The following is a 16,423-nucleotide window of genomic DNA, read 5'->3' as shown; positions in this document are numbered from 1 at the left end:
CTTAATTATTACCTTGTTGCAGCTATTGTAGAGCTACTTGCAAGTTATTGTCAGGTACTTAAACTTTTATAGGAAACTATGAAAATAATAAATTGATATCCACTATTTGTATTCATAACAATTTGAATATTTTATTCTGTGAAAGATATTATGAGAATTAGAAAAAATATTAAGGATAAAATAGTAAAAAAAATTAATCAAACCAAAAGTGCTTATAGCGAAAACTGGCTTAAGTAGTGTTTACTAAACGCGTAGATAAACTAAAAAATACTTATAATTCAGTTTGACTAACTTATAAGCTTAGCTAACCATCTCTTACATGCTATTTTATAAGCTCATTGGAAAGGTGAAGCTAGTATCTAAAGCTTATGAGTTCAGGATTTAAGTCCTTTTAAAGTTAAAATAAAGTCTAAATTAATAATGTATACACATTTAATGAATTTCTTAAGGCAAACATAGAATTTGAACAAAAAATATTGAGTTCAACCTAATCATAAACAATATTCTAGCTTTGCCCCTGACTACTTGTAGCTACTTCGGCTAGCTGCTTGTAAAACTACTGAAAAGCTACTTATAGCTACTTCGGCAAGCTGCTTGTAGAGCTAACCTACTTTAGGCAGCTGCTTGTAAAGCTACTTATAAGTTGCTCGCATGCTTCTTGAAGTCGATTGTAGCTGCAACGTACTCATAAGCTACTTCTAAACTATGAAAACAATACAAAATTGATGATATCCACAATTCATATTCATAACAATTTGAATATTCTATATTTAAATCTCTGCGTCATCAGAGTTTTGTTCAATGGCAGTTAGGAAAACCCATGGCAGTCAACAAAGTACACAATCTCAATCTCCTCAAACGGTTTATTAAACACAACAAGTACACAACAACAATAACAAATAAATAAAGATAGAAGAAAACGTAGTTATCTTAAATTCCACATCTTATCAAAAAACAATATCTTTCCTTTTGTGGGGGACCTTAACCCCTTTCCCCTTTGCTCTTCCTCCACCACAAAAATCCCAAAAATTATTATTTTTTTTTTAAAAAAAAATAACAAAACCCCATTTCAGTTCTTGAATTAAAAGTTTCACTTCCACTACTAGTTCAACATCAAAGTCATAATTCATTAACTAGAAAGAAAAATTATCAACGAAAAACCATGGCAGTTCATTTTTGTGTTGTGACTGCTCATTTGGAGATCTCTTTGGACTTCGAGTCATAGTTGATTTTGCAAAATACCAAATTTGCTAAAATATCCAATTTGCTACTCTTACACCACAAATCTCAAAATCAAGAAAAGAACAAAACCCTATTTCAGTTCTTGAATTTTCTATTCAATTCACTGATTTAAACTTACATTTCCACTACTAGTTCAAGATCCTAGTCATACTTCACTGACTAGCAAGAAAATAACAAAAACTTGTTTGGAATCGAGGCATAGTTGATTCTGAACAATACCCAATTTGCTCTTCCTCTACTACAAATCCCAAAAATTATTTAAAAAAAAAAAAGAACAAAACCCCATTTCAGTTCTTGAATTTTCCACTGAATTTGCTATGGTGGAAAGTTCAATTGGAGGGGTGGTGCCTTTGGTGAAGGGTGAAGGAATGAGTAGTGGTGTAGTAAGGGATGAAGAAGAAGGTGTTGGGACAAGGATAGAATGGGAATTAGACAGGGAGTTATTGTGTCCTATATGTATGCAGATTATAAAGGATGCATTTTTAACAGCTTGTGGACATAGTTTTTGCTATATGTGTATTGTTACTCATCTTCATAACAAGAGTGATTGTCCCTGTTGTTCTCATTATCTCACTACTAGTCAGCTCTATCCCAATTTCCTCCTTGACAAGGTTTGTTGTCATTTAATGTTGTTTCTTGCACTTTGTTTGGATGGTTGTTACATATTGTTTCATAATGTATCGTATTATATTGTATTGTATCGTAATGTATTGTTTTGATTAATACAATGTTTGGATAGATTGTACTGTTTCTTGTCGTTACATAATGTCAAACATCAGCAGGGAGAAATTTACAAGAAAAGTAGGGTAAAGAGTAGAATTACTATAAAAAGATCGGATAAAGGATAAATAGGATTATTAGATAATAAGTAAAGACAAAACGAGAAGGAAAAAGAAAAGGTAACGACGTGATCACACCAAATCGGTCATTGCACACAATGGGATGGAGGCGTAGTTGATTCCGCAAAATACCCAATTTGCTATGGTGGAAAGTTCAATTGGTGGGGTAGTGCCCTTAGTGAAGGGTGAAGTGATGAGTAGTGTAAGGGATGATGAAGAAGCTGTTGGGACAAGGATAGAATGGGAATTGGATAGGGAATTATTGTGTCCTATATGTATGCAGATTATAAAGGATGCACAGCTTGTGGGCATAGTTTTTGCTGTATAGTTACTCATATTCATAACAAGAGTGATTGCCCATGTTGTTCTCATTATCTCACTACCAGCCAACTGTACCCCAATTTCCTCCTTGACAAGGTTTGTTTTAATTTATACTCTGTTTGGATGGTTGTTACATATTGTTTCATACTGTATCGTATTTATATTGTATTGTGTTGTATTGTATCGTACTGTATTGTTTTGATGAATACTAATTTGTATAAATTGTACAGTTTCTCGTTGTTACATACTGTCACACATCAACAATTTGAAGGATAAATTTACAAGAAAAGTAAGGTACGGAGTAGAACTACTATAAAAAGATAGGATAGAGGATAAAATAGGATTATTAGATAATAAGTAAAGACAAATGAGAAGGAAAAAGAAAAGGTAACGACGCGATCACACCAAATCAGTCGTTACACACAATGGAATGGATGCGTAGTTGATTCCACAAAATATCCAATTTGCTATGTGGAAAATTTGATAGGAGGGGTAATGCCCTTAGTGAGGGTGAAGTGATGAGTAGTGTAGTAAAGGATGAAGAAGAGGCTGTTGGGACAAGGATAGAATGGGAATTGGATGGGGAGTTATTGTGTCCTATATGTATGCAGATTATAAAGGATGCACTTTAACAGCTTGTGGGCATAGTTTTTGCTATATGTTTATAGTTACTCATCTTCATAATAAGAGTGATTGTCCCTGTTGTTCTCATTATCTCACTACTAGCCAACTCTATCCCAATTTCCTCCTTGATAAGGTTTGTTTTAATTTAGTGTTGTTTCTTACACTTATTTATGGAACTTTTTGTAGTATTATATTGCGACTGTGCCCAGCAGAGCTGAATGGATATTAATGATTCATCATATAGCTAACATAGTAGTAGTAGTTGTGCTGAAATATAGTCAATCTAATATGTGCTTGGAAGTATATTGTCATATATTTAGAAAAAGCCGACAAAAAACCAAAACAACTGAAAAACCGACAATTACCGAAGGGATGAGTAACCGACTTAATTGGTTTGGTTTAATTCCAACATTTGAAAAACCGATTTAATTGGTTTGGTTTCTTGTTAAAGGCAAACCAATCCAAACCGAACCATGAACACCCCAAGTGTTGGAATTGGTTGTTGGGCACCGAAATCTAAATAACAGAGCTGACAAAATACATGGTGTTAAAGGGCATAGTACAATCACAATTTTGTAGTATTGGTTGAAAATGTGCCCAGTAAAGCGGAACGGACATTAATTATTCATATGGCTATTAGACAGGGAATTATTGTGCCCTATATGTATGCAGATCATAAGGGATGCTTTTTTAACAGCTTGTGGACATAGTTTTTGCTATATGTGTATAGTTACTCATCTTCATATCAAGAGTGATTGTCCCTGTTGTTCTCATTATCTCACTACCAGCCAACTCTATCCGAATTTCCTCCTTGACAAGGTTTATTTAATTTAATGTTGTTTCTTAATAGCAGTTATTTATGGAATTTTTGTGTAGTATTGATTGAAAATTGCATAGTAAAGCTGAATTCATAGCTAACATGGTAGTAGTAGTTGTTGTTTAGTGTAGTGTTGGTATTGATTGTTAGGCACTGAAATCTAAATAGAGCTGACAAAGTACATGGTGTTGAAGGGCATAGTACAATCTAGAAGTGGCAAACGGGCAGGTCGAAAACGTGTTAAAATAAAAATGGATAAAATATCCGACCCACCCATATCTAACACGGATAAAAATGGTTAACCAACAAATAATATGGATTCCCTTGGTTTCAAGAATAGTCAGGAAAGAACACAAGCGAAAAGCCAAATAAGCGGACTCCTAGAAAACAAGAACATGAAAAATAACAAGCAGACAAATAGGTATTGATAATATGGATATCCATATTTTAGTGGATAATACGGATAATATCCATATTTGATCCATTTTTAAAATTTTCAGTTATCCAACCCATATTTAATGGGTCGGATTGGATGGTTACTTATTTTTCTTAACCATTTTGCGCCCTACTAACATAGTAGCTGTGCTGTACTAAACATCTAAATACCTGAGCTGACAAAGTATATGATGTTGAACGGAATAATACAATCACAATTTTTTTAGTATTGGTTGAAAATGTGCCCAGTAAAGCCGAACGGATATTAATTGGATTCTTTTTTTTCTTTTGGATCAGGTAAACATATTTTCATTCATAAACATGGCCAAAAAAACTGGCCGTATACAAGGGATATACTAAAAGGTAAAGGAATCTACAAAAAGAAGTAATTCTCTACAAACTCCACCCAATCTTCTATACAATTGAGGGCTCTATGGGTGCACCAAAAGAAAATAATGGATTCATATAGCCAACATAGTAGTAATAGTAGTTGTTGTTTAGTATAGACTATAGTGTTGGTATTGATTGTTGGGGACTGAAATCTAAATAGCTGAGCTGGCATAGTAAATGGTGTTGAATGGCATAGTACAATCACAATTTTGTACTATTGGTTGAAAATGTGCCCAGTAAAGCGGAACGGATATTAATTATATTCATATAGCCAATATAGTAGTAATAGACTAATAGTAGTTGTTGTTTAGTCTTATTGTTGGTATTGATTGTTGGGGACTGAAATCTGAATAGCTGAGTTGGCGTGGTAAATGGTGTTGAAGGGCATAGTACAATCACAATTATGTAGTATTGGTTGAAAATATGCCCGTTAACGGAACAGAGGTTGATTATTCATAAAGTCAACATAGTAGTAGTAGTAGTTGTTTAGTATAGTGTTGGTATTGAACTATTGGTTGTTGGGCACCGAAATCTAAATAGCTGAGCTGACAAAGTAAATGGTGTTGAAGGGCGTAGTACAGGATATAAACTGCTTTGGCGTGTTGCCTTTTTTTTTGGTTATTCCGGAATCGTTATCTCGACCATGTGACGGAAGCACGAAGAAATGATTAAGTACATGCGCACCTGCAAGTTTCAGTTGTTTGGTATCTGTGCTGCAGTGTTAAATGTTGAATTTTGGCGGGGAAATGAGTCATTTGTGGTTTTAAGCTGCATTTCGTGCAGGTCAAGAATTGTTAAAAGGGAGAAAAAAACTGACTAAATGCATTTAGTGTGCTCTAGACGGCAAAACCCACTGATATCTCTGCACAAATAATCTGGGCATGCACTGATGTTTTGTAAGCATATTTCTCTGTATTTGTGCCTTTCTTCACTGAAGCATGGGCTTTAAGGCACCTTAACAATGCTTTGCATTAAAAGAAACATATCTTGGCGCTTTTCTACGCTTTTCGCCTTTGATAGCACTAGACACAAATGGTCTACTGACATTAAATATGAATCCAATCACATCCGTAGCCACTTATCTGGGAGATGTCGAGAAATTGGCGTGTTTGAGAGAAAGAAGATCTATCTGAAAGATGTTCAGAAAGTGGACATGTTTTGAGATAAATTGATGACATGAAGGATAGTCTGATCTGATCAAACATTGAAAAGAAATTGAAGGCTCTCAGTGATGTGTTGGTCATGTACACTTGAGCATCTGATGACTATAACATCAGAAGGGTATAATCTATAATGTTCCAAAAGAGAATTTCTATGGTGGAGATAGGAAGTTTCACTTAGTCAGCTGAGAGGATGTTATGTCTCTAAAGAAATGAGGGGATCTTGGGGTGAAAGATCTCCAAGTTTTCAACAGGAACGTAACAACATTTTAGTAGCTCTCCTTTTATGTTATATGTGAATGATGTCTTGTCTTCTAATCAGACAACACGCTTTCTCTAATAGGTAGACGAGGTGTTTTATTGATTTCTTTTTACGAGAGGACAAATCTCCACTTCAGTGCAAATACAATTTGGATTTTTTTCGAATTAAGATTTTTTTTATGTGAGGTAAATTCAAAATTGATCTAATTGTGTAATCATGAATTGGAGGTTCCAAATTCCTTATATTTCTCATTCACACTATCCTTTTGGAAATGGATTTGAGCGGCTAGGATTTCTTTTAAAGTACCAATGCATAAAATACCTTGAACTTTTGAGAAGGAGGTTTCACCCATCTCGCAAGCTTATGCTTATCTGGGGCAGTCTCTTTGCCATTTATAACTAGTACATTAACTTAACATACATATATTTAGCAAGGGCTTCTTCCGCTTTTCTATCATCACTTTAATTTAGTAAAGAAACATTTTCTTTGTGTAGGAAGAAAGAAAGGTCCCTTTCAAGAAAGACGAAAGAATGGAAAAATTATGGCAAGCAATTAAGCAGTTAAATGTGTTATTAGCTCCCTTGGAACTGACTCAACAGAAGTGGGCCTTCAGAGATGGTTTGCACAATGCTAAAAAATATGATTAGGATGATATGTTTCCATCAGATCAGGATGTTGGACTCATATTAGATTCCAAATTGGTTGTTCCTTCTTAATCGTCTTTGAACATATTAGTAGGATTTGTTGATTTTTTCTGCCTTTAATCTCTCTGAAAATTGATGTATCGAGCTTCTTTTCCATATTGACTGGTAAGATTTAAGTTTCATTTGCTTTCAAGTACCAGTTTGTCTTTACAATCGAATAAACTGTTGCTAAGAGATATTAATGTAGCATATATATCAGATTGTTGCATCTTGAAATGATTTACTTCATAATGCAGCTTATTGTTAAAGGTTTCTCTGTACCACCTTTGTAGCTATTGAAGAAGACATCTGCTCGTCAGATTTCAAAAACTGCATCTCCTGTTGAACAATTTCGTCATTCATTGGAACAGGTGAGCTTTTTCTCAATCTCTAGGTGAAGTCACAATTAAGTTGGTCTTCGATTTTTTTGTTTTTTGTTTTTTTGACACGACTAATTTAAGATTGTTTGATGAAGAACCTCCCTGTTCAAGTTTGCTCTTTAACTACTAATCTAAAATTGGGTGATCTGATTTATATGTTTTTTGAGTTATTGTACTTTGACCTAAATTTTAGCTGTGCCTGAATTCTTATTTTAGTTTTGGTATCTTACTTTGGCTCTATGTTTTATGGAGCATAATAAAGTTGGCTATCCAGAGATTTTTAGTGTAATTATTTGTTTTTATAGTTAGGCTTGTCTAAGTTGACTAAATTGTTCAAAATCTCGGATTTCTAAATTCTTGTAAGGCCATCCTGGTAATGTACTGGTTTGTGATAGTATTTAGTAGTTCTCACTTCTTATTAGTGCTTGATGGTTGTTATTTTTGTATTTATTCAGTTGGCAGACTAATCTTCAGTTAGATGCCATTCTTTTGTGGAAACAGAGATGTTTTTTATCCTTGAATTGTAGTTGGGTGTTAATGTCAGTCTACATAGAGGTATGAGTATAACTACTAGTTAGATTGACCTGTGTCTCTTTTTATGAATGTTGAGAAATATAATTTCTTGGGTATAGAAGCAGTTGGAGCAGGAAAGTGGAATATGCTCTATTATAGTTAATGTAACAGATTGGAATCAATAGGCTTTTTTTCTTGATTTAAAAAAAGAAAAAGAAAAAAAAAGTCTTTGTCTAGGGTGTAGCGAGTATGGTGATACATGAATGGACACGGTTGTCAAGGTGAAAACTACAATGGAGCTAAAGAGAAATTGAAATGGTGATGATCTGATTTGTAGTGTTCATAGGCTATGGGAATGGCAAAAGGCTAATAGGTTTCTGTGACAAGAAGGGTTAAAAAATAATTGGCAAAAAAATGGGTCAAACTATCTACAATTGAAAAAAAGGAAAAAAAAGGTAAACCATGTCTATTGTGGTTTTGAAGTTGTGAATCGAAATTTCATATGGTAATCTAGATATATAAAAATGGTTTCTTGTGATGTAGTTACATTTGTGGTTCTGAGATTCTTCTCCATGTGTTGAACATGGGTAGTTTGAGAGATGCTTCATATTCAATGCCAAAGGAGTTAAAAAACCTAATATAGAAGCATTCGTTAGTCCTCCAGTTTTACTTCCTAACCAAATAACTAAGTGTCTCTGTTCTCTTCATTTTATTCTTTTGCCCTCAATTTAACTATAAAAGTGATTGGTGCAACTGCTTGAAAGATCACAGATTATGGAGCTCTGCATTAGGAACCAGACATAAGATTTCTGCTATTTTTTATGTTTTTTTTATTGGTCAGTATGGAATAAATCGCACACCTATAAAGATTTAACTGTCAGTATCAGTTTGTGTAGAAGCTTGAGATGTGACACTTGTTATGCTTAGACAGGGTTGTGAAGTATCAGTTAAGGAGCTGGACACTCTATTGTCGTTGTTATCAGAGAAAAAGAGGAAATTGGAGCAGGAAGAAGCAGAGCGAAATATGCAAATTCTGCTAGACTTCTTACAGATGCTAAGGAAGCAAAAAGTTGATGAACTCAATGAGGTTTGTGTGCTTTAATACCACCTAGAGAAAAAAAATTCAAGAAAGGAAGAGTAGATATTTATTTTAAAGAAGAAAAAATGTATCATGGTAGAAAAGCGTATGACCATATGCTAGATTTTGGGCGCCTTTTACTGACTTTCTGTTTGGTTATCCCTATTACTGTTGTTTCTTCTCTCTAAATAACTTCCAAGATATATTATATACAAGTGGTTCTTCACTTGGGTCATTGTGTCTTCTTTACAGTCTTGGACAGCTACAGTTGCTTTCTCCAAATAACAACCTGATAACCAGTTTGTTGATTTGTGCATTTCATTAGGTGCAAAATGATCTGCAATACATCAAAGAGGACTTAAGTTCAGTGGAGAGACATAGAATAGACCTATACCGGGCTAAGGATCGGTACTCAATGAAGCTTCGAATGCTAGCAGATGATCCTATTGGGAAAAAACCTTGGTCTTCATCCACTGATAGGAACTTCGGTGGTCTTTTCTCCGCTTCACGAAATGCACCTGGAGGATTACCGACTGGAAACTTGACATACAAAAAGTTGGACGGCAGAGCTCAAATAAGCTCTCCTGGACCACCGAGAAAAGATACTTCAATCAGTGAAATGAATTCACAACATATGAGTCAATCAGGTCTGGCTGTGGTTAGGAAGAAGTGCATCAATACACAGGTTCGTGGTTGTGACATTATGTCACATACAGGTTTCTTAACTATTAATTTACTCCCTCCGTTTCAATTTGTTTGTCTCAGTTTGACTCGTAAGGAGTTTACGAAAATAAAGAAGACTTTTGAATCTTGCGGTTTTAAACTAAAGATGTGTGTAATGTACCAAAATGCCTTTGAATCTTGTGATCTTAAATAAGCCATGTAAGATGTTGGATGTAAAGAGTTACTAAATATAGAAAGTGGCATTCTTTTTCAAAACAGACTAAAAAGGAGAGTAGGACAAACAAATTGAAACAGAGGAAGTACTTTTTTGCTGTAATTTCTTTGGTTATGAAATAAAATGATCTCTGTAATTGATCAGTACTGGGCTTCACTACTGGATTCATGACTTACCGGGAAAGTTGATAAGAAAACAGACTATTTTTGATCACACGTATCTTGTATGAAAGCTTGTGGTGATCAAACTAAGATGATCACATGGTCACATTACATTCTAGGTTTAAATTTCTATTTTTCAGCTACCAACTTATTCCCGTTATAATGGTGATCTCACATATGCTGATTTTAAAGAGATCTATCGTGCACAATCCTTCTTGATACTTGATAAGCGATTTTCCATCAGCTTTCAAGCTTTCTCGTTGAGAGATGTAAGCAGTACATATACCTCCGTCAAGTAATTAGATATATGAACTGGCTTATGCCTATGTTGGTTATTGGTATCTTTCTAGCCTGCCTTTCTACTCTTCGATATCTATTGGTGAATGGTTTTTATATTTGACTACAGTTCAATGATCTCCAAGAATGTTACTTGCAAAAGAGACGTCAATTGGCAAACAAATCGCGTGTTAAGGAGGAAAAGGACGCAGATGTTGTACAAAGAGAAGGTTACAGTGCAGGACTAGCAGATTTTCAGTCTGTACTTAGCACTTTCACTCGTTATAGGTATAATTTTTAGTCTGTTATTTGCTCAACATGCTTGCTTTTCAATTCTTGATTTTTTTTTTTTTTTTTTTTTTGCTAATTTTAGTTTTATTCTTTAACAGTCGGTTAAGAGTCATTGCTGAGCTTCGGCATGGGGATCTTTTTCACTCTGCCAATATCGTGTCAAGGCAAGTTTGGTCTTCGTGTATAATTGAAGGCTTAAAGTTATCCTTTTCTTTTTTTTCCCCTAAAAAAAACGGCTTCGCTGGAGGGCTGATTTTGCTGTGTCTCGTAAATGTTGTGTTTTTAGTAAACCCTCAGACCTGAAATTGCAATCACAGACACAATAAAAGAAAAAAGAAATTCAGGAAATTGTCTTATTAGCCATACCATTCATTTGGTTCTCTTATTTACCTCTGGTAGGCGAATCTTATTCCAAGAACTAAACTTTAAATATGTTTTTATTGCAGCATTGAATTTGATCGTGATGATGAGTTGTTTGCTACTGCTGGAGTTTCACGGCGTATAAAAGTTTTTGACTTCTCTTCAGTGAGTTTTTAACTTATAGCTGGTTTGGTCTCTTGATACCATTAGGTGCAATGACGTATCATAGGTCAATGTCTACCGTTGATTTTGTAAATGAGAAAGTTCAAAAGCTATTTTATTCTGAAATTATTTTCACCTTTTGATTATTATTAATAGGCACATTATCGCAGTAGAATTTCCTGTGCTCTGATTTCTGGTATTATCTGTTATTTCCTATACTTTGATTATTCTATTCTATCTTATCTGTGTCGCTTTCGTTATTTGCATTTCCATATCGCTTTGAATTTCTTAGCCTATCTGACCTCTTTTTATGATTTTCATTGAGCCGAGGGTCTTTCGGAAACAGCCGTCCTACCTTGGTAGGAGTAAGGTCTGCGTACACTCTACCCTCCCCAGACCCCACGTTGTGGGATTTCACTGGGTGGTTGTTGTTGTTGTGTTGTTGATTATTCATAAAAACAAGCCCGAGGCTGATCCAAGTGTGGAAACTCAACTTCAGTATTAATGAGTTATTCAGTTCAAATTCCAAACAAGCTTGAAATCAAGCTTGATCACAACTACACCTCAATCCCAAACAAGTTGGGGAAAGTAAGACTCACATAATTTTAGTGAAAGTTGAACTTGGCTCAGCTTGTGCAACAAACTAACAAGCTGATAAATCAAGTTTGTGCTCGAACCTCAATTCAAGCTAAAGTATGTGGAATATATATTAATAGCAATTTATAAAAGTAATACAGCAAATTTTAGAATTAAATGGGGTGATAAGTTTTTGTCGCACTAATAACTTGAAAAATGTAGTTATAAAATAATATGCAAATTGTTACATAATAGATATTTTCAAACGAATAATTGTTAAAAACAAATTGTCCATAAATACAAAAGAGCAGAGCTCGAGTTTGTACAGACTCAGCTCCTTTAACGGACTAGCTGAAAATTTAAAGAAGCTCAGAGACTAAGAGTTGAGCTCACACATGGTACGGTTCAATTACAACTCGAACAATCAAGAATTTGTTGGCATACGTAACGCTTGATATTATGTGATATGTGTGAAAATGGAATCTTTCTCAGGGAACAAATTGCGGTTCTCCGTGAAGGTCACCTTCTTTCTGGAATAATAAGTGTTGCTGCAAATTTGGAGTTCCTGGTCGTAGATAGCACATTGCCTGTTTTGTGCATAGTGTATTCTATAAAAAAAATTATATGTTACCTGCAACACATTGAAGTGGTACTTATGTAGGAGAAAATGACCTAATGGTATCTTCTATTTATCTTAGTTATTCTTGTGCTTCTGCATTTCAGGTTGTAAATGAACCTGCCGATGTACACTGCCCTGTTGTTGAAATGTCTACCCGATCTAAGCTGAGCTGCTTGAGCTGGAATAAGTATACCAAGAACCACATAGCTAGTAGTGATTATGATGGAATAGTAACTGTATGGGATGTGACCACTAGACAGGTGAATCAGCACTTCTGCTAATCAGTATTCACTGTATACTTATTCGTCTTGCTACGACTGATACTGATCCTTTCTGATGTTCAGAGTTTGATGGAATATGAAGAGCATGAGAAACGGGCATGGAGTGTTGATTTTTCACACACAGAACCCTCGATGCTTGTGTCTGGAAGTGATGATTGTAAGGTATTAAAGGATCACTTACTCGTCAAACAAATCTTAATCTATTTATGTTGGTAATACTCGGGCCTATCCGGATTGTGGACGAATATAAATTTTTGGAATTCTGTGATTGTTTTCCCTCTTTCGATTAATGCTGTTCCCATAGATAGGGCTTAAAACAATGTAGAAAAATTCTTATGTCATATCAATGGGTTCTCTCCTGAAGTCACTGCTACTGAAATCTCTGTTACAGCAGAATTCTGCTTCCTGAGCCCCGATCTTTGTTTTATCCTTTCTTTTCTCTTTTTTTTTTCCCCTTCCTCCCTAACCTTGTAATAAAACCAGGTATTGCAAATATTTTTCCGCATCACAGACAACTTTTTAGAGGTGAAATCTTACTAAACTTTACCAGCAAACCTTTTCCTTGCTAGCTCTGAAACTAAAGGATCTTCATCATGTTCAACCTTTGCTACAGCAAAATAAAATTTATACTTATTGAAAGAGATGTGTTTTATAGGTGCTTAGGGTTCTTTCTGCAGGTCTTCTAATTGGAGGCCTCAAAGCAGGAAATATCCTATTTAATGTGGCACATTTGTCTTATCTAAATACCTTGGACTTAAAATCAAAATCTCGGTTTCTCATCATGTCTCTACATTTTGGGCCATTACTTAGTTTATACTAGAAGAAAATTTCTAGGCATACTATTCCTCCATATAGTTTCTGTTGTTTTGAACAATTTATCTTTATTGCTTTCTGGGTAGTTTTTTTTGTTATGCAACCATGTTTTCCACTGTCTGAGACAATAACTTGAGTGCTTATCTTTTCCCTAACTTAGGTTTGCATCATCATTCTATGCTGCTGCAGGTCAAAGTTTGGTGCACTAACCGGGAAGCAAGTGTCCTTAATATTGATATGAAGGCAAATATATGCTGTGTGAAATATAATCCTGGATCTAGCGTTCATATAGCGGTAAATTTCTTATTTTATGAAGAGATTTCTTTTATTCTTTATTTCCAGTTCTGCACTGCTGGTGAATTCTTATTTAGATGTGGTGGTCTCTTCTCTTCTCTACTTCCACTGTGAGGGGAGGTGTGTTACGTTTCGAGAGAAGTATCCTGAAAAGTTTTTGTTGCTGACGATATGCTTGACTTTGTGAAAGAGCTGTGAATCACTGTCAAATTCACTCACAAAATCACTGCCGAGCCCTTGAATTACCTTCACCTCGAAGCATATAGTTACCAGATTAGTACCGTCTTCTATAATGGAACCTTTACCAAATATGTGAATACCTTTCTACTCCTCAAGCACATGGGTGATAATCTGTACGTTTGCAATCTGAAAAGACCGTGACTGATATTATAGGATTCTATCCTCTACTAAGATGCAATACCTGAACATATATTCGATTGATTGCTCATACATGCATGTTTTTTACTCTCCTGGTGCTATTAGGTTGATGTCCATGAATAGGTTCTTGCTGTAATCATGCGATGGTCAAACTTTTTTTGCAGTTACATATGGATAATCTTTCCTTTATTCGGTTATCTATGCAGACTCCCTGCTTCTTTATGACAGATAAATCCATTTGTGACCCTCGATCAGGTGTTCCTTGAAAGTTTTTGAATGCTATTTGGACCATGAATTTCTCATAAATCTCTGTTTTTTCATTTCAACCCAAAAAAGGTATAAAAAAGGATATATTCTCATGGTGTACATCTCGTGTAATCCTGTAGGTTGGCTCTGCGGATCATCATATTCATTATTATGACTTGAGGAACACCAGCCAGCCAGTTCACATTTTTAGTGGCCATAGAAAAACTGTTTCTTATGTAAAATTTTTGTCCAACAATGAGCTCGCTTCAGCATCAACGGACAGTACTCTGCGATTGTGGGATGTGAATGAAAATCTACCGGTAAGCCATCTTTTTAAGTCTACTACTTCATTGAGGAATTTTTTTCTGCCACCAACCAGTTGTAATGATTGATGGGATTTTTCTTCGGTTAACACTATTTGAGTGTTTCTCTAGGTTCGCACACTTAGAGGACATATGAATGAGAAAAACTTCGTTGGTCTCTCAGTGAACAATGAATTCCTCTCATGTGGCAGTGAAACAAATGAAGTATTCGTGTACCATAAGGTCAGCAACTTTTTAATCGTTTTTGAAGTGCTGATAGTTTTTTGATTTTTAACTAATGCTTTGGGATGGTATAGGCGATTTCCAAACCTGTGACTTGGCATAGATTCGGTTCCCCAGATGTGGACGAAGCCGATGAAGATGCCGGATCTTATTTCATCAGCGCAGTGTGCTGGAAGAGCGATAGCCCTACGATGTTAGCTGCCAATAGTCAGGGAACTATAAAAGTGCTAGTCCTTGCAGCTTGAGTTAATAAAGCTGCTAGTTAAGAATATGCTTGATTGAGATGCACTTGAAATTTTATAGTGGAAACACAGTGAAATGGATTTCACATTCAATTTTTTTATGTAGATATCTATTCAACCATCAGATGGCATGGTTCACCATATTTGTCAAATGTATTCATATTAAAACATGTAACAAGTTGTAGGGCTTGGTTAATTTAGGAGGATGTACTGCTCTTTAATGACACAGGCAGAGTTATACTATAATGACAAAGTTTTGCTTTTTAGTTCAGTGTATCGAGGACATCGGTTTTACACTGTTTTGTGGAATAACTTACTTGTATGCGGTGTTTACACCAAACAGCATCCTTTGTCATGATTAAGTAATAAATCTCTGAATGTACACATTATGAACCATTGTTGAGCGAAAAAATGTATGTCGAAAGTATATGCAATGTTATCATTGATTTCCTGTGAACGTTAAGTGGATACAATCTTTCATGTTTGTTGTCCACACATGCACGTACAAAGGCAAGAGGGAGAGAGAAACAAAGGTTGTTTTTTCACACCAACATAAAAGTGTGATACAGCTCAACCTTTGAGTAGGGTTGATATTTTAGAAGAAGAAGCTCAGGAGGGACAGAAAAGATACAAGAATTTTCAGTAACCTTGCAATCTCGAGGGTTATGCAAAACGTTACGGACTTGCAAGGTCAAGAAAACTGGAACTATCGTTCAAAAGTTCTAAAAGATAAGAAAATAATATAAGAAGAACAAGCTCAGGAAGGATAACGTCACTGCATGCATCACGACGATGACTCTTGATGCCTTAGTTCATCACCTTCATATAAATGAACCATGACTTTTAGCACCATTTCTTCTTGGTCTAGTACATCCATGGATGTGAAGGATACCGTACTTTTTTTCTTTCACCTAATTTGGAAGACTGTCATGAGAAAATGTTCAAGCGTGGAGTGGGTATTTATAGACAGAAATAAAGGGTCTTTGGTTATGATAAGAAGAAAGTGTTGTTGAGAGAATAGTTGAGTGGTTGATGTGTCATTTTCTGTATAAGAAGGGACAAAAGGAGGCTTTGGATTTATAGGTTCTGCCAAACGAACATGCCAGTCCTATTCATAGGGGCGAAAATTCAGTAAAATTTATTTAGATTATGTATTTGTATTAGAAAATTTATTAAACATAAATAAATATTTAAATGTGAAACCATTAAGGGCAATTCGAAGTCGCACCTACCAGCAACAAGATGACTACTCCCTGCACGCCACTAAACGACGCTATTTAACGCTTGGGTTCGCGGCTAGCTCTATTTATCCTATTGGGATTGAAGCAAGAGTGGAATGGAAGAAAGAAAGTTGTCCTTATCTTCTCCTCCAACCGGTACCTCCTCCCGACATGAAGGAATGCCCGATAATCCTTCGGGGGCTGGTATGTCCTTTCAGTTCCGGTCTGGGGAACGCCGATCAGAGAAAGCACTCCTATACTGCCTGATGTTGATTCGGCAATTTGCGGCTAGTGGGGAGCTTTGTCATCTCAAAGAA

At 35.4% G+C, this 16,423-nt stretch overlaps 1 protein-coding gene across 5 annotated transcripts; it reads left to right on the top strand.

Annotated features, from left to right (window-relative positions):
- Positions 1-909: 909 nt before the first annotated feature.
- LOC132636661 (E3 ubiquitin-protein ligase COP1-like) lies at positions 910-15,157 on the top strand. Of its 5 annotated transcripts, none has more exons than XM_060353624.1 (13): positions 928-1,853; positions 7,067-7,144; positions 8,598-8,753; positions 9,070-9,429; positions 10,210-10,367; positions 10,469-10,534; positions 10,817-10,895; positions 12,192-12,347; positions 12,432-12,530; positions 13,371-13,475; positions 14,240-14,419; positions 14,534-14,644; positions 14,719-15,157. In XM_060353624.1, the coding sequence occupies exons 1-13, from the start codon at positions 1,560-1,562 to the stop codon at positions 14,887-14,889; spliced, it is 2,013 nt and encodes a 670-aa protein (XP_060209607.1). In that variant the 5' UTR covers positions 928-1,559; the 3' UTR covers positions 14,890-15,157. The 5 variants fall into 5 exon arrangements, with proteins under 5 accessions (XP_060209612.1, XP_060209607.1, XP_060209611.1 ...); XM_060353628.1 differs by lacking the exon at positions 928-1,853 and adding an exon at positions 2,017-2,498; XM_060353626.1 differs by lacking the exon at positions 928-1,853 and adding an exon at positions 2,643-3,159.
- The last annotated feature ends 1,266 nt before the right edge of the window (positions 15,158-16,423 follow it).

Source organism: Lycium barbarum, chromosome 4 (genome assembly GCF_019175385.1).
Source record: "Lycium barbarum isolate Lr01 chromosome 4, ASM1917538v2, whole genome shotgun sequence".
Lineage (NCBI taxonomy): Eukaryota > Viridiplantae > Streptophyta > Magnoliopsida > Solanales > Solanaceae > Lycium > Lycium barbarum.
The sequence above is the reverse complement of the archived record's forward strand: the minus strand, read 5'-3'. Positions and strand labels throughout refer to the sequence as shown.

Bases quoted from the DNA above. Each gene is read 5' to 3' on its own strand.
- LOC132636661 (XM_060353624.1), top strand. From the start codon at position 1,560: ATGGTGGAAAGTTCAATTGGAGGGGTGGTGCCTTTGGTGAAGGGTGAA. The intron at 10,535-10,816 runs GCAAGTTTGGTC...TTTTTATTGCAG, and splicing joins TCTGCCAATATCGTGTCAAG to CATTGAATTTGATCGTGATG. The intron at 10,896-12,191 runs GTGAGTTTTTAA...TCTGCATTTCAG, and splicing joins AAGTTTTTGACTTCTCTTCA to GTTGTAAATGAACCTGCCGA.